Source organism: Coregonus lavaretus (genome assembly GCF_964263955.1).
Source record: "Coregonus lavaretus genome assembly, chromosome: 40".
NCBI classification, from domain to species: Eukaryota; Metazoa; Chordata; class Actinopteri; order Salmoniformes; family Salmonidae; genus Coregonus; species Coregonus lavaretus.
Genome location: NC_140027.1, coordinates 3,854,815 through 3,876,376, shown reverse-complemented (window position 1 = coordinate 3,876,376; position 21,562 = coordinate 3,854,815). Strand labels below are relative to the sequence as shown.

Below are 21,562 nucleotides of genomic sequence, written 5' to 3'. Positions count from 1 at the left end.
TATTTTAAGATGGCACAATATGGGCATTGTATGGTATGCAATGGTCATCACACTGGATTAATGATCTACTAAAAAACATATCAAGCTCACTGTTACATTCCCCATCAAGACAACCAACATTTTTTTTTCGCTCAAACAGAAGGGGGAACTAACAAAGTCACTGACAATAAATAAAACAAAACAGGTGGGGTTTTAGGAGGGGTTCTGAAAGACACTCATGGGGTTGTCCACTGAAAGTTGACTAGCAACAACTGGGACCTAAAAGACAGTGGTGGAAAAAGTACCCAATTGTCATACTTGAGTAAAAGTAAAGATACCTTAATAAAAAATGACTCAAGTGAAAGTCACCCAGTAAAATCCTACTTGAGTAAAAGTCTAAAAGTATTTGGTTTAAAATATACTTAAGTATCACAAGTAAATATAATTGCTAAAATGTGCTTAAGTATCAAAAGTAAAAGTATAAATCATTTCAAATTCCTTATATTAAGCTAACCAGACTGCACCATTTTCTTGTTTTTTATTTATTTACAGATAGCCAGGGGCAGGCTCCAACACTCAGACATAATTTACAAACTTAGCATGTGTTTAGTGAGTCTGCCAGATCAGAGGCAGTAGGGATGACCAGGGATGTTCTCTTGATAAGTGTGTGAATTACACCATTTTCCTGTCCTGCTAAGCATTGCAAATGTAATGAGTACTTGTGGGTGTCAGGGGAAATGTATGGAGTAAAAGGTACATCATTTTCTTTAGGAATGTAGTAAAAGTACCGTATATTCCGCACTATAAGGCGCACCGGAGTATAAGCCGCAGCAGCTAAATTGAATGATGTGTACATATATAAGCCGCACTGGACTATAAGCCGCAGGTGTTTTAATGTTTAATTACCATATGTAAGGGTTCGTGCACAGAGGGGATTGTCGGGAAAGAGATGGCTGCTTGAGGAAGCTCCCATTTATTAACATTTCAACAAACAAGTTGCATATTTGCATAACGTATTCAAGTGTTACCATTTAGTGCAATAGTAGCTACAGAACATATTCAGTCTCCTGAGTGGCGCAGTGGTCTAAGGCACTGCATCGCAGTGCTAACTGTGCCACTAGAGATCCTGGTTCGAATCCAGGCTCTGTCGCAGCCGGCCGCGACCGGGAGACTCATGGGCGGCGCACAATTGGCCCAGCGTCGTCCAGGGTAGGGGAGGGAATGGCCGGCAGGGATGTAGCTCAGTTGATAGAGCATGGCGTTTGCAACGCCAGGGTTGTGGGTTCGATTCCCACGGGGGGCCAGTATAAAAAAATATATGTATTCACTAACTGTAAGTCGCTCTGGATAAGAGCGTCTGCTAAATGACTAAAATGTAAATGTAAATGTAAACTGTACTGTATCACATAGCGTTTCAGACACACAAACTTTTCAACTTTCAAACTTAAACGGTGCGCTCCCAGCGCACATACCGGCAGTTATCTACAGCAGTGGTTTTCAACCAGTGGTCCTTGAGGGAGTGCTAGGGGTTCCCCAGCAAAATTAGTTAATAGCGTCACAATCATTTAACCACTTAACTTTGGTTATTTTTGAAAAACCTTGAAAAAGTGTGCACATCTTTGAATATTTATCTACATTATAGCCTACAGTAGTACCATAACAAAAAACAAAGCTTACAGCGCTTGACGAGGCAATATCAATGGCTAAATTAAATGTGTTTTTTTTTAAGTGCAAAATAAAGTGCCTGTAACACGACAGTAAGCACGTAAGCCTAAAGTTGCAGCAACACGGCTGCTTAAAATATACGGTAATCAGCCTACCAGAAAAGTCATTAATCCTCGTCTTCATCTTTTAGGCTAAGGTGCAGTACACGGCTGTAACCAGAAAAGTCAAGTCATTAATCCTCATCTCCGTCTTCTTCCTGCGTACTAAAACCACCAAAGTCCTCATCTTCAGTGTCGGAAACGAACAGGCTCAGGGTGGCTTCGTCAGCCACTCTCCTCTCTCCTTCGTTGTCGCTCTCAAAACCAACGAATTCCTCTTCGTCACTGTCGGAATCTAACAGCCTCTGAAGGGCCTCAGCTGTGGCGGCGTCCTCCTCTTCATCACGCAGCAGTCCAGCCTTTCGGAACCCGTTAATGATCGTGGATGTTTTGACACTCCTCCACGCTATCAGGATCCACTCGCAAACTTGAGCGAAAGTTGCTTTTCGCATGCGACCAGTTTTGGTGAATGATTTATCGCCGCTAGTCATCCACGCCTCCCACTGAACGCGTAGTGCCACTTTGAACGCACGATTGACACTGATGTCGAGTGGCTGCAGATGCTTCGTTGTGCCCCCAGGAATCACAGCTGGAATCGAGTTTGTGCTCTTGATGGCTGCTTTCACATAATCCGTTATATGGGCCCTCATGCTGTCCAAAACGAGCAAAGCTTTTTTTTGGCGAAAGAATCCTCCAGGGCGCTTGACGTAGCACTCATTCAGCCACTCATTCATTACGCTTTCCATCATCCACCCTTTCTTGTTGACTTTAAAGGAGATGCCGTTCAGGATCTTTTCTTTTGGCATTGTAATCCGCTTAAAAATCACCATTGGCGGAAGCTTTAATCCAGATGCTGTGCAGCCAAGAAGACAAGTGAAATTCGTTCTCTCGTGGCCAGTGGTTCTCAACGTGATGGACAATTCACCTTTCTTGTTAACAGTCCTAGTGAGAGGCAGGTCAAACGTCAAAGGCACTTCATCCATATTTATGATCTGGTCCGGTCCGATAGAGGAATATTCCATCTTTCTTTGTGTGAATTCGCCGAAGTTTGTTATTTTTTTCCTGGTAGTCGGGAGGGAGTTGCTGACACACAGTCGTCCGCGCCCTGATGGACAGTCCCTTTCGTCTCATAAATCTGAAACACCAGGATGGTCCACCTCTACAATTTTCAATTTTCATTTCGGTGGCGACTGTTTCAGCTTTCAGTCGGATCTGCACGGTGAAAACACCTCGGCCGTCTGCTCTCTGTGTGTTCACCCAATCTTCAAGAAAGTCTTCAAGTTCGGGCCATCTGCTTTTATTACCTCTGAAAGCTTTTTTTGACTTTTTGCATTGAGACAGTTCTTCCCGCTGGCGTCTCCAACGTCTCACCATTGACTCATTGATGCCAAGGCTACGTGCAGCAGCTCTATTTCCTTCTTTTACAGCCAGATTGACTGCCTTTAACTTAAAAGCTGCATCATATGCATTTCTACGTTTGTTTTCCATAATGAGGGTTTGTGCATGAGAACTTCCTTTGCACAAACTGTCTCGCTCTCGTAATGTCTGTCTGTCTTGCTCTCGTTCTGTCTCTCGTACCACTCTCGGTTCCACTTTTACTTTTGCGCGCTACCTGTCTCACTCTTTTCCAGCCTCCAGCTTTTCCTGCTGGAGCCCGCCGCTTAAAGGTGGGGGGCGCGGACCGGTCATAGAGTTAAAGTTGGTGGACTGTAACCTGTAAAATCCATAGATTTAGGAGGTCTTCTAGTGGCCGTTAGCTGTAAAAATCCATAGATTAGCCGCACCGTTATATAAGCCGCAGGGTCGAAAAATGGGGAAAAAGGCGCGGCTTATAGTCCGAAAAGTACAGTAGACAGCAAATTGACCATAAGAATCTATAGCATGCAGGTGGGTCTGTAAAACATTTTTTTTATTGAATTAAATGGGTTTCCCAAACTCGTCTTCTGCACAGTTACTTTTTGCATCTTTTTTTGCAGGGGAAGCAAAATAGTTTTGCCAGGGCGGCTGTGATCCGCGGGAGGAGAGCCTGTTTTTTCTTCGGCTCATCTGCAGCCACGGTACCTGAACAGGTGACAGAGAACAGGGCATGAAATCAGGGTCGTCTTCATTAGGGCACACAGGCATTTGTTATTGGCAAGTTCAAGGAAGTTCCTCCCTGTTTTAGTCTGTTGTCTTCCAGTTAGTGGCTAATGAATAAGACCCTGATAACTTCATCATAGTCTCCCGTCCTTACATTCCAATAGTGTGCTGAAGACAGATGCACATGTTGACTGACAGAAATGAGGACTTACTATCATTGCCAAGAGGAGCCACCTTGTTCTTCTTCTGGTCCTTGTTATTTCCTCGCTTCCTCTCTCCTGAATTCCTCACTTCTTCCTTCATAGCCTCTTCCTTCTCTTTCTTCTTAGTAGAGAGAGAAACAGATATGAGTCGATGCCTCACAATCAAACTGCCCAATTAACTAAACAATCTACTGGTTCTTGGCTGTCTCACCTGTGTGGAGGTGCTGTCCTCGAGGTCTGTGGAGAGGGCGCTGCTACTGGCCTCGGTGCTCTCAGAAGGGTAGCTAATTACCTGGGACCTCTCAGAGATGGCTGAGCTTACACTGGTCTTCTCCAAACCAGTGCTGTCATCAGCCATCTCCTCTAGGTCATCTTCCAGGGTTTCCCTCCGGGCCAGGAGCTCCTTGGTGAGGGTGACGTCACTCCTTGAGGAGGTTAAGGAGCGTGACCTCCCACTTGCACGGCTCCTCCTGGCTCCAAAATGGCCGTCGGAACTCCAGTCCTCGGAATAGTCATCTATGACTTGTGCGATGGTGTCCGCCATGCACCCGATGGCTCCCTCGCCACCAGAGCGTGCGGCACGCAGTTGAGCCCGGTTGGAGTCCGAACGCAGACACAACCTTTTAGCCGCAGTCTTCACGATGGCCTTCACCGCATCCTTCCCCCTGAATTGGATGCTCTCCTCCAGGCCGAAGAGGACAGAGATGTCAGCATACTTCAGGGCATGCTGGACCTCCAGAAAGATATTCTTCATCAGCCTGAAGGGGTCATTGGCCCTCCTTGCCTGGGGGGACTCTGAGGCCTCCAGTCGGCACATGATGCCCTGGAGGATAAACTTCAGGGTATGTGGGCTCATGACGGTGGCACAGGGAGTGCTGCGAAGGAGGATGTCCTCCTCAATAAGGCTCTCGCCCGGTAGTAGGGAGGGAATCTTCTCCAGGAGGTCCTGCCTGGCCTTGGTGGGCATCAGGGAGCTGTCACTCACCTCAGAGACCTCAGCTCCCCCCACCTCTTCTTCCAGGGCCTGGGAAGGAGCTGCCCGTGCTGCATGGGTGGTCGTCACAGAGTCGTCCTTCATGGAGGTGCTGGGGACTACCTCTTCTTCATCAAGGAAGGGTTTGACCTTCGTGAGGTTAGGGACCACCTTCTCTTCATCCTGGCAGGGTCTGGGCAGAAAAACGTCCAGAGTCCATGCTGCCTGGGTTGAGGTGGATGGTTTAGGGTATGAGACAGTCATGACACTCGTGACCAACTCCTCTTCTTCCTCTGATGAAGAAGGACACGGAGTGTCAGGGAACCTGTCCCTGGCACCGGAATCCAATCCTAAGAAAATACACTAATACTCTGAACTGATTCAAAGCCACATCCATGTATAGCACTATACAGTATCTAGTAAATTTACTATAATTATAATACACTGGTTATTACATGGTTATTACTGGTCATATGGGTAAAACAGGTTATAAATGTACCTTTCTGGATGATGAGCCTGGCCTTGTAATCGTCGTTGCAGGTCCTGTTCAGGATGTCTCCCACCATGGTGGTCAGGACCTGGCAGATGCCCCCTAGTCAAATCAACATTTATTTAAAGCAGGGGTATCAAACTCATTCCATGGAGGGCCGAGTGTCTGCAGGTTTTTGTTTTTTCCTTTCAATTAAGACCTAGACAACCAGGTGAGGGGAGTTTCGTACTATATAGTGACCTTAATTCATCAATCAAGTGTGGAGTGAAAACCCGCAGACACCCGGCCCTCCGTGGAATGAGTTTGACACGTGTGATTAAAAGTGTTACTTCACACACAAAATGTCTCCAAACACTTTATAGAAAAAGAAGAAAAAAAGAGGAGAGAGAAAAGGAAAATACCCTTCATGACAATAAGGGAAAAGAGAGAAGGGGAATGGGAGGGGCAAAAGACGATATAAACAACATAATAACTAACCTAGTGCCTCCTTGTTGTCATCGGAGAGGGAGCCGGAGGACTGGAGGGTCAGGGAGCTGCCCCTCTCCAACTGAGCGGCCCACCTCCCAAGAGGCTCTGCCCCCTCCTCCTCCCCAAGCCCACGTGACCAGGTGGAGTCACTGTCCCACAACTCCTCTTCGCTGGATGTGCAGGTGTCCCCACAGCCATCCCTATACATCCAGTTGAAGTTGTCATTCCACATAATGTTTCTACCCGGTGGGGTGGTCGGCAGACCCAAGAAGTTCTCCAGCAGATTCTTAATGGCCCGTTGGATGAACATATACAGCACATCTGTGAAGAATTCATTGGAGAGCCTATGGTTGGCAGCCAGGTCTTTCAGGATGGGCTCGGACCTGCTCTGGCGGGCCATTGGCCTCCTGCCCATACCGGTGTCCAGAAGCATCTGATACACCTTGCAGATGAGCTCCTTCCCAAAGTAGTGGACCTTCCTCCTGAAGATCCTGTTGACCAGCCTCCATGAGGACAGGATCTGCCCCAGGGGTTCCACTGCCGGGGTGAACTTCATGTCCATGATATCATTCAGTGAAACATCATCCTCACTGCTGAACTCCTGGTTGAGTTTCCGGTCAGTGTCGGAGTGCGTCAGATGATTAATAACATCAAAGATGTTACTGGCTGTGACTCCTGCCTCTCTGTGGCCAGTGGTGGTCTGGCTGCTTCTTCTGCCGCCATGCCCAGACCTGGGAATGCTGGGAGTGCTGGCAGTCTGGGTCTCGTCCATCTCCCCAGCAGGGCTGCTTGTCTCCCCAACTTCCCCTGGCCTCTCCCCAAGCAGGGCAAAGACAGGGAGGGACCCCTCGCTAAGGGCTTTATGGACGCCCCTTCCCTTGGGCCACCTTACTGACCCCAGTTCTACCACACTGACGCTGGAGCAGAGTGGGTCTCTCTGGAGGTCAAACCTCTCCATCTCCTCTGCCTGATGACAGAGGTTGAACCATCTTGATCCCTGTGAGGACCCAGAGCGACTCCAGCTGTAGTGGGCCCTTCCCTCTGAGGCCACATCTGGAGAATACAGGCAGGTGGATGGAGATGCGGCAGTAGACGACCCTGACGACCTATTGGATGAGCTGTCGTCTCCATTTGCCAGTGGCAGAGGTCTGGTGAGGTTCTCTAACTCGCCCATGTCTGCCTGAATGGTGGACAACTGACCTAGTAGGGCTGAGCCAATATGCTCCTCCATCCAGCCCTGCTCTAGAAGGGGGTGCCGGCCACTGCTGTCAGAGCAGGACACACTTGGATGTTCCAGAGATAGCATGGGGTTTGTTTCAGCATCCACACACTCTACCAGCTGACAGAGGTTTAATGCCAACTCTGGCATGTTGGACCGGCTCGATCCCTGTGATGACCCAGGGAGACTCCTACTCCGACTGTTGTTCCTACTCCCGGACCTCATGTGGTGGATGCGTCTGGTGTTCTCCTGGGCACTCTCACACGCGTCCCTGAACAGCTCTGAGAAGATGCTGGAGAGCCTCTCTACGGTCAGAGTGGTGCCTGGATTGGTGGTCTCCAGGTCATCCTCACCAGAAGAGAAGAGGTCCTCCTTGGCCCTTTTCAGGATGTTACTCACAAACACATCTGCTGTGCCCTGAAGCTCCTCGTTGGTCTCAGAAGGGGGAGTGGGTGGCTGCCCGCCCAGGAGCCTTTTCCTCAGCCCAGAACTCCGCTGGTGGAACTTCTCCGAGATGATCTGGAGCACACCTGATCCCCAGCGGGACGAGTCTGACGACTCTGGACTGGAGGTCCTGTGCAGAGTCATCGCTGGGAGGAACACCTCATTGGAGACACACACCACCCACTCGATTACCTCTTCCAGGTCGCCTATTGTCATGTTCTTAGAAAGAGAAACAGGAAACACCAAACTGACAGCTATAAGGTTTTATGTTACAAGATAGTTTTTTTCCATGATAACCGTCGGTAAAGAAGAAGAAATGGGGAACTTACCATTTGTTTGAGGAACTTCCTGATAAGCTTTCTCTGACTGGAAAACAACAAACACAAGGAATCATTCGGCAACTTAAACTAGTGTTTTCATAGATTATATTTTTTCTGCACATAATGAGGTTCACAGCAGGACTCACGGGTGAGACTTCAGGTAGTCTGTTAGAGAGAACTCCTCAGGTGAAATTGGATGGGAAGCATCATCGCGCTCCGCCTCAGAGGTGACATCACTCTTTGGTGTCAGGGGGTCATCAACAGATGGAAAGGAGATCATTATCTCCCCGTCCTCAGGTGTCACGGGACCTGGGGGTTCTAAAACATAAGACAATCAGAATTACCACCGAACAAGCTAGTTACCACAGCAACGATTCTATTGAGGTTGTGCAATCAGGAATAAACACTGTGTCACCAACACCCACCTGTTGTCTCCACTTTAGTCACTTTAGTGCCCTTCTTGATAGCTGGCAGGACACCTACAGAAAGAGGAGAGTCGAAGTATGATGTGATGCTTGAAGGGGCATACATGTATAACTCAGTCCTTCCACCATATATCCTTTTAGAATTCTATCAATAAATCCACGTTTTTTGGAAGTGGTGATCAATACTCAGTGTAACTGGTTGTTGGAGATAGAAGAGGTGGAGGCAGTGCCAACACACCAACTACTTGGTGGCTTGGTTTTTTCACCCCTGCCTTAGCCTCCCTAGCCCTTCTAGCCTTGATAGCCTCTCTGGCCTTCTTTTCTGCCTTGGCCATCTTGGCCTCTCGGCTGGGCCTGGGGCCATGTGGGGGCTTCGGCACAAGGTTCTGAGACAAATAACAACAGTGGGGAAATCATATCACCATAGAAACCACCTCTTTCACCATAGGCATGATGGTACTGAGTGACATGTCACATAAGGGTTAACCTTAGAATTAGAATTAGAATTAAAATCAGAATTCCAATACAATTAGTTCTAACTAGTAGGTGATCCATGTGTCTTACTGGCGTCATGATCTCGTTGTAAACTGGTTTTCAACACGTCATATTACTAGATTACAACCAACTGGTCTCCGTTACAACCAGACGTTTTGCAACAGAACTAAAAGCCGTTTCTTACCTTTAGGGGGCCGTCCTTGGGGCAATCTACCAGGGATTGCAGCCTTAGTCCATCATGGCCAGTGGCATGGACGCCTGTCTGGAGCACCTGCTCTCCAGGACTAGCTTGGAGGGTCCCAGCCTGGGGTAGAGGAACATAAGGAAATACATTTAACTTGAGCCCTCCATTATTATGCCCACTTTTCCAACAATAAATCATATCAATCCGTTTTTACAGCATATAGGCTATACTACCAAGAAGATAGCCTCATTACATATCAAGAGAGATAGCCCCAGAATAAACAAGCATTTTTTTTCACTTATGAGACTCACTTTTAGAAGAATTCTTCTCAACCGTTTATGATTTCTATCCATTGTGCTTTCAGGCACCCTTCAGATTGGACCTGACATTTAAAAAAAATAAACAATTACATTTAAAAATACATTTACATTTTATTTTTATAAAATCCTGGCCAGTTTTGCTGTACTCACACATAATTTCTTCTTTGTCCACTCAAAGTAATTTATTTGAACATGAGGATGACTGTCCTTTGCAAATCATCAACTCAACTGAGCCAAAAGTAGGCACTGAACCTTTTCTTGAGTGCGTTTACGTCATAGGCTCCTAGATTACGTCATGCCATTGTACATGATTACGTCAACTAACACAGCGCAGAGCGACCACTCCGGGAAATTAATGCATTGTTTCTGATCACATACGAAATCTCTAAAAAAGTTTACAATGTAACCCAATTCACTTTGGTTCATTGAGGTTTTATCGTATTTAATGGATAAATGTTGCCCTCTTTTGACAATAACTGAAATAGTCAGGAATTAAAGTCGCCATCATCAGTCTGCACTCTGCACACTCCAACTGTTGGACTTTTAATAGCTACAGTTAAAATAACATATATTTAGTGTCAATAATGTGGAACAATCAAATTATTGTAGTCAAATAAATGAAATCATTGATGGGTTTCGTGAGGGAAGACAGATGTGGTAAGCTGATATGATCAGGGCAGGCCCACATATTGCCAATTATGAATAAATGTTTTAAGCCAAATGCCTATTTGTTCAAGACAGTCATTGTTACCCCTATGCCCAAAATGCCTCATATAGCTTCATGTCACACATCTATCATAATGTATACAAACTGGATGAATGCAGGCTGTTTGTTTGTAACTGTTGTAAATAAATATGTATATATTATGTATATGATTATTATTTTTAATGATTGTTTCATTCACTTATCTTTTTGACCTGCATTGTTGGAGTTCAGAGCTTAAGAATTTCACTGTAACCTGCAATGACATCTGCGACCCTATGTATGTGACTAATAAACTAATCTAATCTAAATTCAGACATCATTTCTGGAAGATAAAACCTAGTCATACGTAGCTATAATTTACATTATTGCTTAATAAGGCTATCACAGTGTACTTATTTCATGCCAGTGTTGTCAAACGAGAGATGATGCCCACAATTAAGTTTAGGGGAGCTGGTGAAATCCCGCCTTCTTTGCTGGCATTTTCAAGATCGGCATTTGAATAGGCCAATCATGGTTAGTTTTCAGACCGGTTTGGGGAGATTGTCTTAAAAATGTACCAATAGTAGCTACGAATACAGTAACCCAGCGCTTCCGGACGAAAGTACTTGAGGACTGCCCCTGTGAACGTAGCTAGCAGTGATACTAGAAGCCGATTTGAATTAACACCGAAAAGTAAGTGTATTTTAATTGCATAACAAATGCACTGTATTGAGTAATTTTCAATATCTGCATGGATTGTAAAGTTGAAACATCTATTTCTCTTTCCATAACGCCCATAAATAGCAGCCATGTTCGAGTATATTTGTGTTGTAATCTTTGCTAAAACCTTGTGCGATCTGGCTAGCTAACACATTTAGCATTGCGTCGAGCTAGTACTAACACGGTCATGTCAGTTAGCAGTTAACTTATGCTAGCAGTGTGTCGCAGGTTGGTTCCGAGAATTACATTAGGTCAAGTTAGACCCTAGAAATGTCTTACTCGTTATTAATTTGAGCCAACGTTATTTCTGAATATGCACCTTGTATTTTGAACCTATTATGGACCTTATAGCACTTTGCTGCCACAAAGTTTGAATGAGAGGAGACGGCTGCCATTGTTTGTGCGGAGAGTGAGGCATGACTCCCTGTTCAACTTGATTGAATCGGGCAACTGGTTAACTAACGTTACAGGGTGGTCGCTGGTCCAATCCTTGTTTCTAGCTAGGTAAATTGTTATGATTATGTGCAAAATGTATTCGCTTCCCATTTTGCATACTATCCAACTTTGGCGGTGACAAGCGGTGCTGTGAGTGTGGCCTGCTACTAGCGTTATTAGCAGCTAGCCAATGCTATGTAGGAATACATGTTAGACCAGCGTTTCCCAAACTCGAACCTAGGGACCCCAAGGGGTGCACGTTTTGGTTTTTGCCGTAGCACTATACAGCTGATTTCAAATAATGAAATCATCATCAAGCTTTGATTGATAGATGGTGAGGAATTTTATATAGATTATTGAATTGGCATTTCAATTTACCTTCTGAATATACTGTATTGTTGATACAGCCCCCCCCCCCCCCCCCCAGTCTCCAGTCTTTCCTAGTTTCAACTAACACAACTACTCCTTCTGTAGCATGGCAGAGAACGACGTTGACAACGAGCTGTTGGACTATGAAGAGGATGAGGAGCCACAGGTTGCCCCAGAGACTGCCACACCAGCGGGCAAGAAGGAGGTAAAGGGCTCTTACGTTTCCATCCACAGCTCCGGCTTCCGAGACTTCCTGCTCAAACCAGAGCTGCTCCGCGCCATTGTCGACTGTGGATTTGAACATCCCTCTGAAGGTGAGTCTCACAGGCACTGCCCACCTTCAACCAAGGACCGTCTCTGACTTAGTTTGTTCTATGTGTGTCTCAAATGGCAACCTATTCCTGATTTTAGTGTAATACTTTTGACCAGGGCCCATGGGGCTTTGGTCAAAAGTAGTGCGCTATATATGGGCCCTGGTCGAAAGTAATCCACTATATAGGGTGTCATTTGGGACTCAGACTATGAGTTATACATGTATGCCCCTTCAAGCATGTGTTTCTGTCTTTCAGTCCAACACGAGTGCATCCCACAGGCCATCCTGGGCATGGACATCCTGTGCCAGGCCAAGTCTGGTATGGGCAAGACAGCTGTGTTTGTACTGGCCACCCTGCAGCAGATTGAGCCCGTGGACGGGCAGGTGAGTGGTTGAAAAATGAAATTCACCTCTACATTGTGGAAGCAGCCATTTCAATGGAGAATCCATTGAGTGCTTTTTAGTTGAGGAATAGGCTTAATCTGTATCCGGGAAACCACCCCTTAGAGACAAGGGGCGTGGAGGGAGACTTGCATAAGAAAGTGTTTACTTCTAATCGCCAACACTATTGCAGTCTGAATTTGTTCTCCTTTTAATCCCACTGTTTACACAGCACTTTTCTATTGGATAATCTTGTGTGTGTGCCTTTTGTTTCTCTGATGTCCAGAGAGCTCTGTATTAAACATCCTCCCCTACCTCTCTCTCGGTCTACCAGGTGTCTGTGCTGGTGATGTGCCACACACGAGAGCTGGCCTTCCAGATCAGCAAAGAGTACGAGCGCTTCTCCAAGTACATGCCCACCGTCAAGGCGGCCGTGTTCTTCGGGGGCCTGTCCATCAAGAAGGACGAGGACGTGCTGAAGAAGAACTGCCCCCACATCGTGGTCGGAACGCCCGGCCGCATCCTGGCCCTCATCCGCAACAAGACTCTCAACCTGAAGAACGTCAAGCACTTTGTCCTGGACGAGTGTGACAAGATGCTGGAGCAGCTGGGTGAGTAGGACAGGGGGGATGGTGCCAGATGTGTGAGAATGTGAGTGACGGGAGCAAGGAGTACGTTGAAACGTCAAAGATGAACGGTCAATTGAAAACATGTTTCAATGTACACTACCAGTCAAAAGTTTGGACACCTTTTTCTTTATTTTTTACTAGTTTCTACATTGTAGAATAATAGTGAAGACATCAAAACTATGAAATAACACATGGAATCATGTAGTAACCCAAAAAGTGTTAAACAAATCAAAATATATTTGAGATTCTTCAAATAGCACCCTTCACAGAGTTCAAGTAACAGACACATCTCAACATCAACTGTTCAGAGGAGACTGCGTGAATCGGGCCTTCATGGTCGAATTGCTGGAAAGAAACCACTACTAAGAAGAGACCTGCTTGGGCCAAGAAACATGAGCAATGGACATTAGACCGGTGGAAATGTGTCCTTTGGTCTGGAGTCCAAATGGTATATTTTTGGTTCCAACTGCCGTGTCTTTGTGAGAAGCGGTGTGGGTGAACAGATGATCTCCATGTGTAGTTCCCATCGTAAAGCATGGAGGAGGTGTTATGGTGTGTGGATGCTTTGCTGTTGACACTGTCTGTGATTTATTTAGAATTCAGGGCACACTTAACCAGCAAGGCTACCACAGCATTCTGCAGCGATACGCCATCCAATCTGGTTTGGGCTTAGTGGGACTATAATTTGTTTTTCAACAGGACAATGACCCAACACACCTCCAGGCTGTGTAAGGGCTATTTTACCAAGAAGGAGAGTGATGGAGTGCTGCATCAGATGACCAGGCCTCCACAATCCCAATTGAGAGAATGCCAATAGTGTGCAAAGCTGTCAAAGCAAAGGGTGGCTATTTGTAGAATCTCAAATATAAAATATATTTTGATTTGTTTAACACTTTTGTTGTTTACAACATGATTCCATATGTGTTATTTCATAGTTTTGATGTCTTCATTATTATTCTACAATGTAGAAAATAGTAAAAAGAACAACCCTTGAAAGAGTAGGTGTCAACTTTTGACTGGTACTGTACATACCACTTAGAATGGACATCTAATTCACTGTTTCATACTAAGTAGTGGTGGATCTTGGAACAGATTGTGATAGATGGTGTGACTTAAGTAAGGATTTAGCCAAAACGTAGACTGTCAATAGTGTATTTAAACCTTTTTTTGCTGTATGTAGTACTCAGATTTCAGGCTGAGGGTGTTTACTTTTTTGTGACTGACATTCTTTTCCTATCGTCTCTCCCTCAGACATGAGGCGTGATGTTCAGGACATCTTCAGGCTCACACCCCACGAGAAGCAGTGCATGATGTTCAGCGCCACCCTAAGCAAAGAGATCCGCCCTGTCTGCCGCAAGTTCATGCAGGATGTAAGTTGGAAGGGGTTTCAATAACCACAAGTGATGTACATGTTCTGAATCTTAAAGTAGCAGTTTTACACACACAGATTAACCAGTCTCCCTAAATTGCACTTTTAAAGCGGCAATCAGCAGTAGAAAGAATAATGAAGCGTTTTCCTCGCCCCTGTTTTCAGTAAAAAGCTGAGGGATAGGTCTGGAGAAATGTAACCACTCTCAAATTCGTAGAGCTATGGATGCAAGGACTGACCATCCATGATATCAGAATTATCGTTTTGAGGCTATATATATATATATACACACACACAGAGCTCTGGAAAAAATTTAAGAGACCACTGCAAAATTATCATTTTCTCTGGTTTTACTATTTATAGGTACAGTGAGGGGGGGGAAAAAAGTATTTGATCCCCTGCTGATTTTGCACGTTTGCCCACTGACAAAGACTTGATCAGTCTAATTTTAATGGTAGGTTTATTTGAACAGTGAGAGACAGAATAACAACAAAAAAATTCAGAAAAACTTGTCAAATGTTATAAATTGATTTGCATTTTAACGAGGGAAATAAGTATTTGACCGCTCTGCAAAACATGACTTAGTACTTGGTGGAAAAACCCTTGTTGGCAATCACAGAGGTCAGATGTTTCTTGTAGTTGGCCACCAGGTTTGCACACATCTCAGGAGGGATTTTGTTCCACTCCTCTTTGGAGATCTTCTCCAAGTCATTAAGGTTTCGAGGCTGACGTTTGGCAACTCGAACCTTCAGCTCCCTCCACAGATTTTCTATGGGATTAAGGTCTGGAGACTGGCTAGGCCACTCCAGGACCTTAATGTGCTTCTTCTTGAGCCACTCCTTTGTTGCCTTGGCTGTGTGTTTTGGGTCATTGTCATGCTGGAATACCCATCCACGACCCATTTTCAATGCCCTGGCTGAGGGAAGGAGGTTCTCACCCAATATTTGACAGTACATGGCCCTGTCCATTGTCCCTTTTGATGCGGAGAAGTTGTCCTGTCCCCTTAGCAGAAAAACACCCCCAAAGCATAATGTTTCCACCTCCGTATTTGACGGTGGGGATGGTGTTCTTGGGGTCATAGGCAGCATTCCTCCTCCAAACACGGCAAGTTGAGTTGAAGCCAAAGAGCTCGATTTTGGTCTCATCTGACCACAACACTTTCACCCAGTTCTCCTCTGAATCATTCAGATGTTCATTGGCAAACTTAAGACAGCCCTGTATATGTGCTTTCTTGAGCAGGGGGACCTTGCGGGTGCTGCAGCATTTCAGTCCTTCACGGCGTAGTGTGTTACCAATTGTTTTCTTGGTGACTGGTCCCAGCTGCCTTGAGATCATTGACAAGATCCTCCCGTGTAGTTCTGGGCTGATTCCTCACCGTTCTCATGATCATTGCAACTCCACAAGGTGAGATCTTGCATGGAGCCCCAGGCCGAGGGAGATTGACAGTTCTTTTGTGTTTCTTCCATTTGCGAATAATCGCACCAACTGTTGTCACCTTCTCACCAAGCTGCTTGGCAATGGTGTTGTAGCCCATTCCAGCCTTGTGTAGGTCTACAATCTTGTCCCTGACATCCTTGGAGAGCTCTTTGGTCTTGGCCATGGTGGAGAGTTTGGAATCTGATTGATTGATTGCTTCTGTGGACAGGTGTCTTTTTTTTATACAGGTAACAAGCTGAGATTAGGAGCACTCCTTTTAAGAGTGTGCTCCTAATCTCAGCTCGTTACCTGTATAAAAGACACCTGGGAGCCAGAAATCTTTCTGATTGAGATGGGGTCAATACTTATTTCCCTCATTAAAATGCAAATCAATTTATAAAATGTTTGACATGCGTTTTTCTGGATTTTGTTGTTATTCTGTCTCTCACTGTTCAAATAAACCTACCATTTAAAATTATAGACTGATAATTTCTTTGTCAGTGGGCAAACGTACAAAATCAGCAGGGGATCAAATACTTTTTTCCCTCACTGTATGTGTTTGGGTAAAAATAAAGTTTTTGTTTTATTCTATAAACTACTGACAACATTTCTCCCAAATTCCAAAAAAATATATTGTCATTTAGAGCATTCATTTGCAGAAAATGACAACTGGTCAAAATGACAAAAAAGATGCAGTGTTGTCAGACCTCAAATAATGCAAAGAAAATAAGTTCATGTTCATTTTTAAACAACACAGTTCAGAAATCAATATTTGGTGGAATAACCCTGATTTTCAATCACAGCTTTCATGCGTCTTGGCATGCTCTCCACCAGTCTTTCACATTGATGTTGGGTGACTTTATGCCACTCCTGGCGCAAAAATTCAAGAATCTCTGCTTTGTTTGATGGCTTGTGACCATCCATCTTCCTCTTGATCACATTCCAAAAGTTTTCAATTGGGTTCAGGTCTGGAGATTGGGCTGGCCATGACAGGGTCTTGATCTGGTGGTCCTCCATCCACACCTTGATTTGACCTGGCTGTGTGGCATGGCGCATTGTCCTGCTGGAAAAACCAATCCTCAGAGTTGGGGAACAATGTCAGAGCAAAAGGAAGCAAGTTTTCTTCCAGGACAACCTTGTACGTGGCTTGATTTATGCGTCCTTCACAAAGACAAATCTGCCCGATTCCAGCATTGCTGAAGCACCCCCAGATCATCACAGATCCTCCACCAAATTTCACAGTGGTTGCGAGACACTGTGGCTTGTAGGCCTCTCCAGGTCTCCATGTAACCATTAGACGACCAGTTGTTGGGCAAAGCTGAAGATTGGACTCATCAGAGAAGATGACCTTACTCCAGTCCTCTACGGTCCAATCCTTATGGTCTTTTGCAAACCTCAGCCTGGCTCTTTGCTTCTCATTGATGAAGGGCTTTTTTCTAGCTTTGCACGACTTCAGCCCTGCCCCTAGGAGCCTGTTTCGAACCGTCCTCGCCGTGCACTTCACCCCAGCTGCCGTTTGCCATTCTTTTTGTAGGTCACTTGATGTCATCCTACGGTTGTTGAGTGACATTCGAATGAGTTGGAGGTCATCCCGGTCAGGAGAGTCGTTTTCGCCCTCTGCCGGTCTGTAGCTTTGTTGTCCCCAATGTCTGCTGCTTGAACTTGTTCTTATGAACCGCCGTCATTGAAATTTTAAGGATGGAAGCAACCTGACGCTCACTGTATCCCTTTGCCAGTAAAGCCAGAATTGAACCCTTCTTTTCCTCACTCAAAACTTTCCTTTTCAACTCTTTTGGCATGGTAAATAGTTATTTTATTTATTAATATTACTTTTTGAGGTACTATTAGCACTGTTTTTGCCATCCAGCTGGTCCTATTGCAAGAGGATAGTGATGACCACAGCAGTGGTTTTTATACTTTTCCTCATTAAATAAGATTTGGTTCAGGTGATCACCTAATCAGTACCTAATTCAGTAGAATGAGGTGTGCCTGTGTTGGAATTCAACAGACACTGGAATGGATTGGCTGTCATACATGTTGAGATGCTGATTTAAGAAATATTTGCAGTGGTCTCTTAATTTTTTCCAGAGTTTTATATATATATATAGTTTGCGTTGTTTACAAACATTGGAGTGAAACAAGCTTATGTTTTGGCTTCTGATGGGTTACGACAGTTGAACTAAGCTCATGAGGCATTTGGATGTGGAAACTGCTGAGGGGTAGTTAAGTGATTTTGGATATGGTTTAATATCCAAGTATGAAGTTCCAGTCAAGCCCCTCTAAGCTTTGCCTGCTCGTGACTGTCTGTGTCACAAGTGGCCATATCAGGGGTGCAGAGTTACCATCTCTTAAAACCGGGGTCTGGGGCTCTACCCCTGCCTCTGGACATTTTCGGGAGGAACTGTCCTTGCATTAAAGCTATAACAGAACTCTTCTATAACGAAAAGAATGTTCCATCCAGACTCTAGTACTAGTAATTGACGTTCACAAAATCACATTTGTAGTTCTTCATTCACCAACACAGATTGTGGTTTACTCCTGTATTCACTTAATGTAGCTAGGTTTATAGAACTGGAACACCTAGTGACGATTTCCCAATGTTGTATTCATTAGGGCACACGTTTGCAATGAAAGTCCAGGTAGTCTCTCCCTGTTTTCTGTTATGTTTGGTGCTTAATGAATATCTCCTTCCTCCTGTAGCCCATGGAGGTGTTTGTGGACGATGAGACCAAGCTGACGCTGCACGGCCTGCAGCAGTACTACTGCAAGCTGAAGGATAGCGAGAAGAACCGCAAGCTCTTCGACCTGCTCGACGTGCTCGAGTTCAACCAGGTACGGACAAAATTGATATTTTCAGAGGTTTTAATGCTAAAACGTCATTGATTTTTGTTTTAATCTGAGTGAGTTGAATGTGTTTCATCCATGGATTTGAAAGTCACGTTAAATACAATTGTACTCATTCAAGTTAACTAAGTCTATGAGCCGACATGGTTTCTGCCTGTGTTAGTTTTATGCCCCATGTTTTTCGTCTTCAGTGTACATCTATTTGACCAGGGTAAAGCCAGGGTGCCATATCAGATGCAGCATGGGTTTTGTGGCCCGTGTTTGTCTTCATTGTCTTACTGCCGTTCTCTTCCCCCTGTATGTAGGTGGTGATCTTTGTGAAGTCAGTGCAGCGCTGTGTGGCTCTGTCTCAGCTGCTGGTGGAGCAGAACTTCCCTGCCATCGCCATCCACAGGGGCATGGCCCAGGAGGAGAGGTGGGTTCTGACGGAGGGGAATGCACTTGTTGAAATCTGAGAGGCTTTGATTGGTGTAAGCAGTATTGTGAAACATCCCCCTACCCTATCAAATATTACGATACTGCGTACACTTCAAATCCTCTCACTTTTCAACAAGTGCATAGGGTTTAGGGGTCGATTTGGGATTGGGTCTCTGCTTTCATTGGGAAATTCTGATTTGGGCAAAAGAATGTCCTCTCCTCGACTCCTCTCTCATCCGTAAACCGATAACCGGTCGAGTAGTGTGTCAATTAGTTAGTAGGCAAACAGAGGCGTGAGGAAGCACAAGTGTCCTTCGTGGAAGAATTTTGAGATTTGCCACTCCCCCTTTGAATCAGCTGTTTACTCGACGGAGAAAAGCATGCACATATTTAAAAACGATATGCTACTTATTGTTTTATCTATAAAATGTCTAGCACAACTAACTAAATGTCTTACTACTTTACACGTTTAATTTGGGATTCCACCCAGGGCCTAAAATTAACACCTGCCAAATGCGGGTAGATTTGGCATTGGTGGGTAAGATGTCTTTCACCAGCCTCGTTGGCGGGTGGTCAGGGCTCCACAGTGTGAGCATTTCACTCGCATTTGTGAATTAAAAGTATGATCACATTTTATAGTAAAATAAATGCTGCAGTAGCTGTTTTCAAAGTATTTCTGCCATTTTGTTTCATAGCTGGTAAATTAAGTCAAAGAACTATGAATTCTATATAGCCTATTCCACCTCGCACTGCAACACAGCCTGGCTGGTCTAATTTACTTGAAACTGAAGTCTACTGAAGTGAGACTTTGTCCTTGGGTTTCTTGGCTATTTATATTGTTTTGTTCACAAGCTAGGTTGTTTTTCTATGTTTGAGTTTCAACTGCTAGGGAACAGACAACTCTTCTATTGCTAGTCAGACTCAATCTCACAGGCACAAACATGACTTGAGTTGTGTATCCACGGTAACCTCCAGCCCTTAAAAGGGCAGGTGAACATGTTGTCTCGTCTGTGGTATTTTGGTTAAAAGACTTGGGTCACAAAAAATGAAATTAAACAATATACCACATTACTTCTTACTAGTAATACATTTATTGTTTTAGAAACATTACAAAGCATGCTCATCCATTATTTTGTTGGTGTCATTTTAGCGGGGGGGTGGGGGGCTGGTAGATTTTTTTTATCTACCTGCCACAGTGGCTGGTGAACCAAAACGTTTATTTTATGCCATTCCACCCCTGTAAACATTATTTGCATGATGACGCGCAAATGATGGAGTCTCATTTTCATACAAGCGCATTTGTTTCCACATTTCCTCCCCTCAGTTACTTTTGACCTTTTTTCAAAAGGAGGCGAGAGGACTGAGATGAGCAATCAAATTGAGAATCTTCCATTTACGTGCACGTTTTCTATAATAGCAGAAGCTGTTATCCGGATGGACTGAACAATAACTTTCACTCAGACATGTTTGTTGGTCAGTTTGTGTACCCACAGGAGTGAAGCAGGAAGCATTATGCCTGTTCTACTCATTCTAAATCTATGAATGCCCCCCTTCCTCACCCAGGCTTTCCCGGTACCAGCAGTTCAAGGACTTCCAGAGGCGGATCCTGGTGGCCACCAACCTGTTTGGCCGAGGGATGGACATTGAGCGCGTCAACATTGTCTTCAACTACGACATGCCCGAGGATTCCGACACCTACCTGCACAGAGTGGCACGTGCCGGCAGGTTCGGGACGAAAGGTCTGGCCGTGACCTTTGTGTCCGACGAGACCGACGCCAAGACCCTGAACGATGTGCAGGACCGCTTCGAGGTCAACGTGGCAGAGCTCCCAGAAGAGATTGACATTTCCACCTACAGTAAGCTATATCCAACAAACTAGTCTAGCACTGATTTGGATTTCATGTGCTGCCGCAGTTCTTTTTCATGGTTTTTGTCCGAAATGTCACCCTATGCCCTGTATAGGGCACTACCTTTTACCAGAGCCACATAGGCTCTGATCAGAAGTAGAGCACTATATAGGAAATTGGATGCCATTTCAGACAGCCACGTTTTCACTTCTCATTTATTCCTTTGGGTTTTGGAAGATCCTTCATTAATACAGTGCTGCTTGCAATGCCAGTGCTGCTTGCAATTGTACCTTCAAAGGAAATTTTGAGTCACTTTAGAGCATTTGATTATTACGTAGTCATGGGAGTATGTGGTCTGTATAGCTATGTTATGCTGCAGGCATCCATTTTATTTTTAGGTAATTTTTTGTACCCAGCATCTGCAAGTAATTTTATGTGGGTACACTATGTTTGATGCTGTAAACTAACATCTCCCTCTTCTCTCACCTTTTCTCATTTCAGTTGAACAGTCCAGATGAAGATCGCCCCCTGACCAGTGAAGATGACGTGTGTACACCCCTCTGTACCTGTCTTTTTCGGCGAGGGAGAATCAAAAAAGAATCTGACCGTTTTTTATTTTAAATACCTCTCCCTGATCTCCCAGTTCATTTTGCATCACTTTTTATTTTATCCTATCCTCCCGAGGCTGCAGTTTTAACTTTGTTTTCCCTGTTAATTGTGGTTTCTGTTTTTTGGGTTAATTAAATAATTGAAATTAAAACTTTTTATACAATTA

At 44.8% G+C, this 21,562-nt stretch overlaps 3 protein-coding genes across 3 annotated transcripts; 1 reads left to right on the top strand and 2 right to left on the bottom strand.

Moving 5' to 3' along the window:
* Positions 1–3,402: 3,402 nt before the first annotated feature.
* Positions 3,403–5,276, bottom strand: LOC311113748 (uncharacterized protein). Its single transcript, XM_084157050.1, has 3 exons — positions 4,236–5,276; positions 4,034–4,145; positions 3,403–3,803 (listed from the first exon to the last, which is right to left on the bottom strand). Exons 1-3 carry the CDS (start codon positions 5,259–5,261, stop codon positions 3,694–3,696), a joined length of 1,248 nt encoding a protein of 415 aa, XP_084013176.1. The 5' UTR covers positions 5,262–5,276; the 3' UTR covers positions 3,403–3,693.
* A 677-nt stretch (positions 5,277–5,953) lies between these two features.
* Positions 5,954–10,297, bottom strand: LOC311113746 (uncharacterized protein). The gene is made up of 4 exons (XM_084157048.1): positions 9,513–10,297; positions 8,085–9,424; positions 7,948–7,984; positions 5,954–7,837 (listed from the first exon to the last, which is right to left on the bottom strand). Exons 2-4 carry the CDS (start codon positions 8,216–8,218, stop codon positions 5,960–5,962), a joined length of 2,049 nt encoding a protein of 682 aa, XP_084013174.1. The 5' UTR covers positions 8,219–9,424; positions 9,513–10,297; the 3' UTR covers positions 5,954–5,959.
* A 374-nt stretch (positions 10,298–10,671) lies between these two features.
* Positions 10,672–21,562, top strand: LOC311113747 (ATP-dependent RNA helicase DDX39A). The gene is made up of 9 exons (XM_084157049.1): positions 10,672–10,740; positions 11,677–11,885; positions 12,141–12,268; positions 12,600–12,876; positions 14,146–14,264; positions 18,380–18,511; positions 18,829–18,938; positions 20,504–20,796; positions 21,289–21,562. Exons 2-9 carry the CDS (start codon positions 11,678–11,680, stop codon positions 21,303–21,305), a joined length of 1,284 nt encoding a protein of 427 aa, XP_084013175.1. The 5' UTR covers positions 10,672–10,740; position 11,677; the 3' UTR covers positions 21,306–21,562.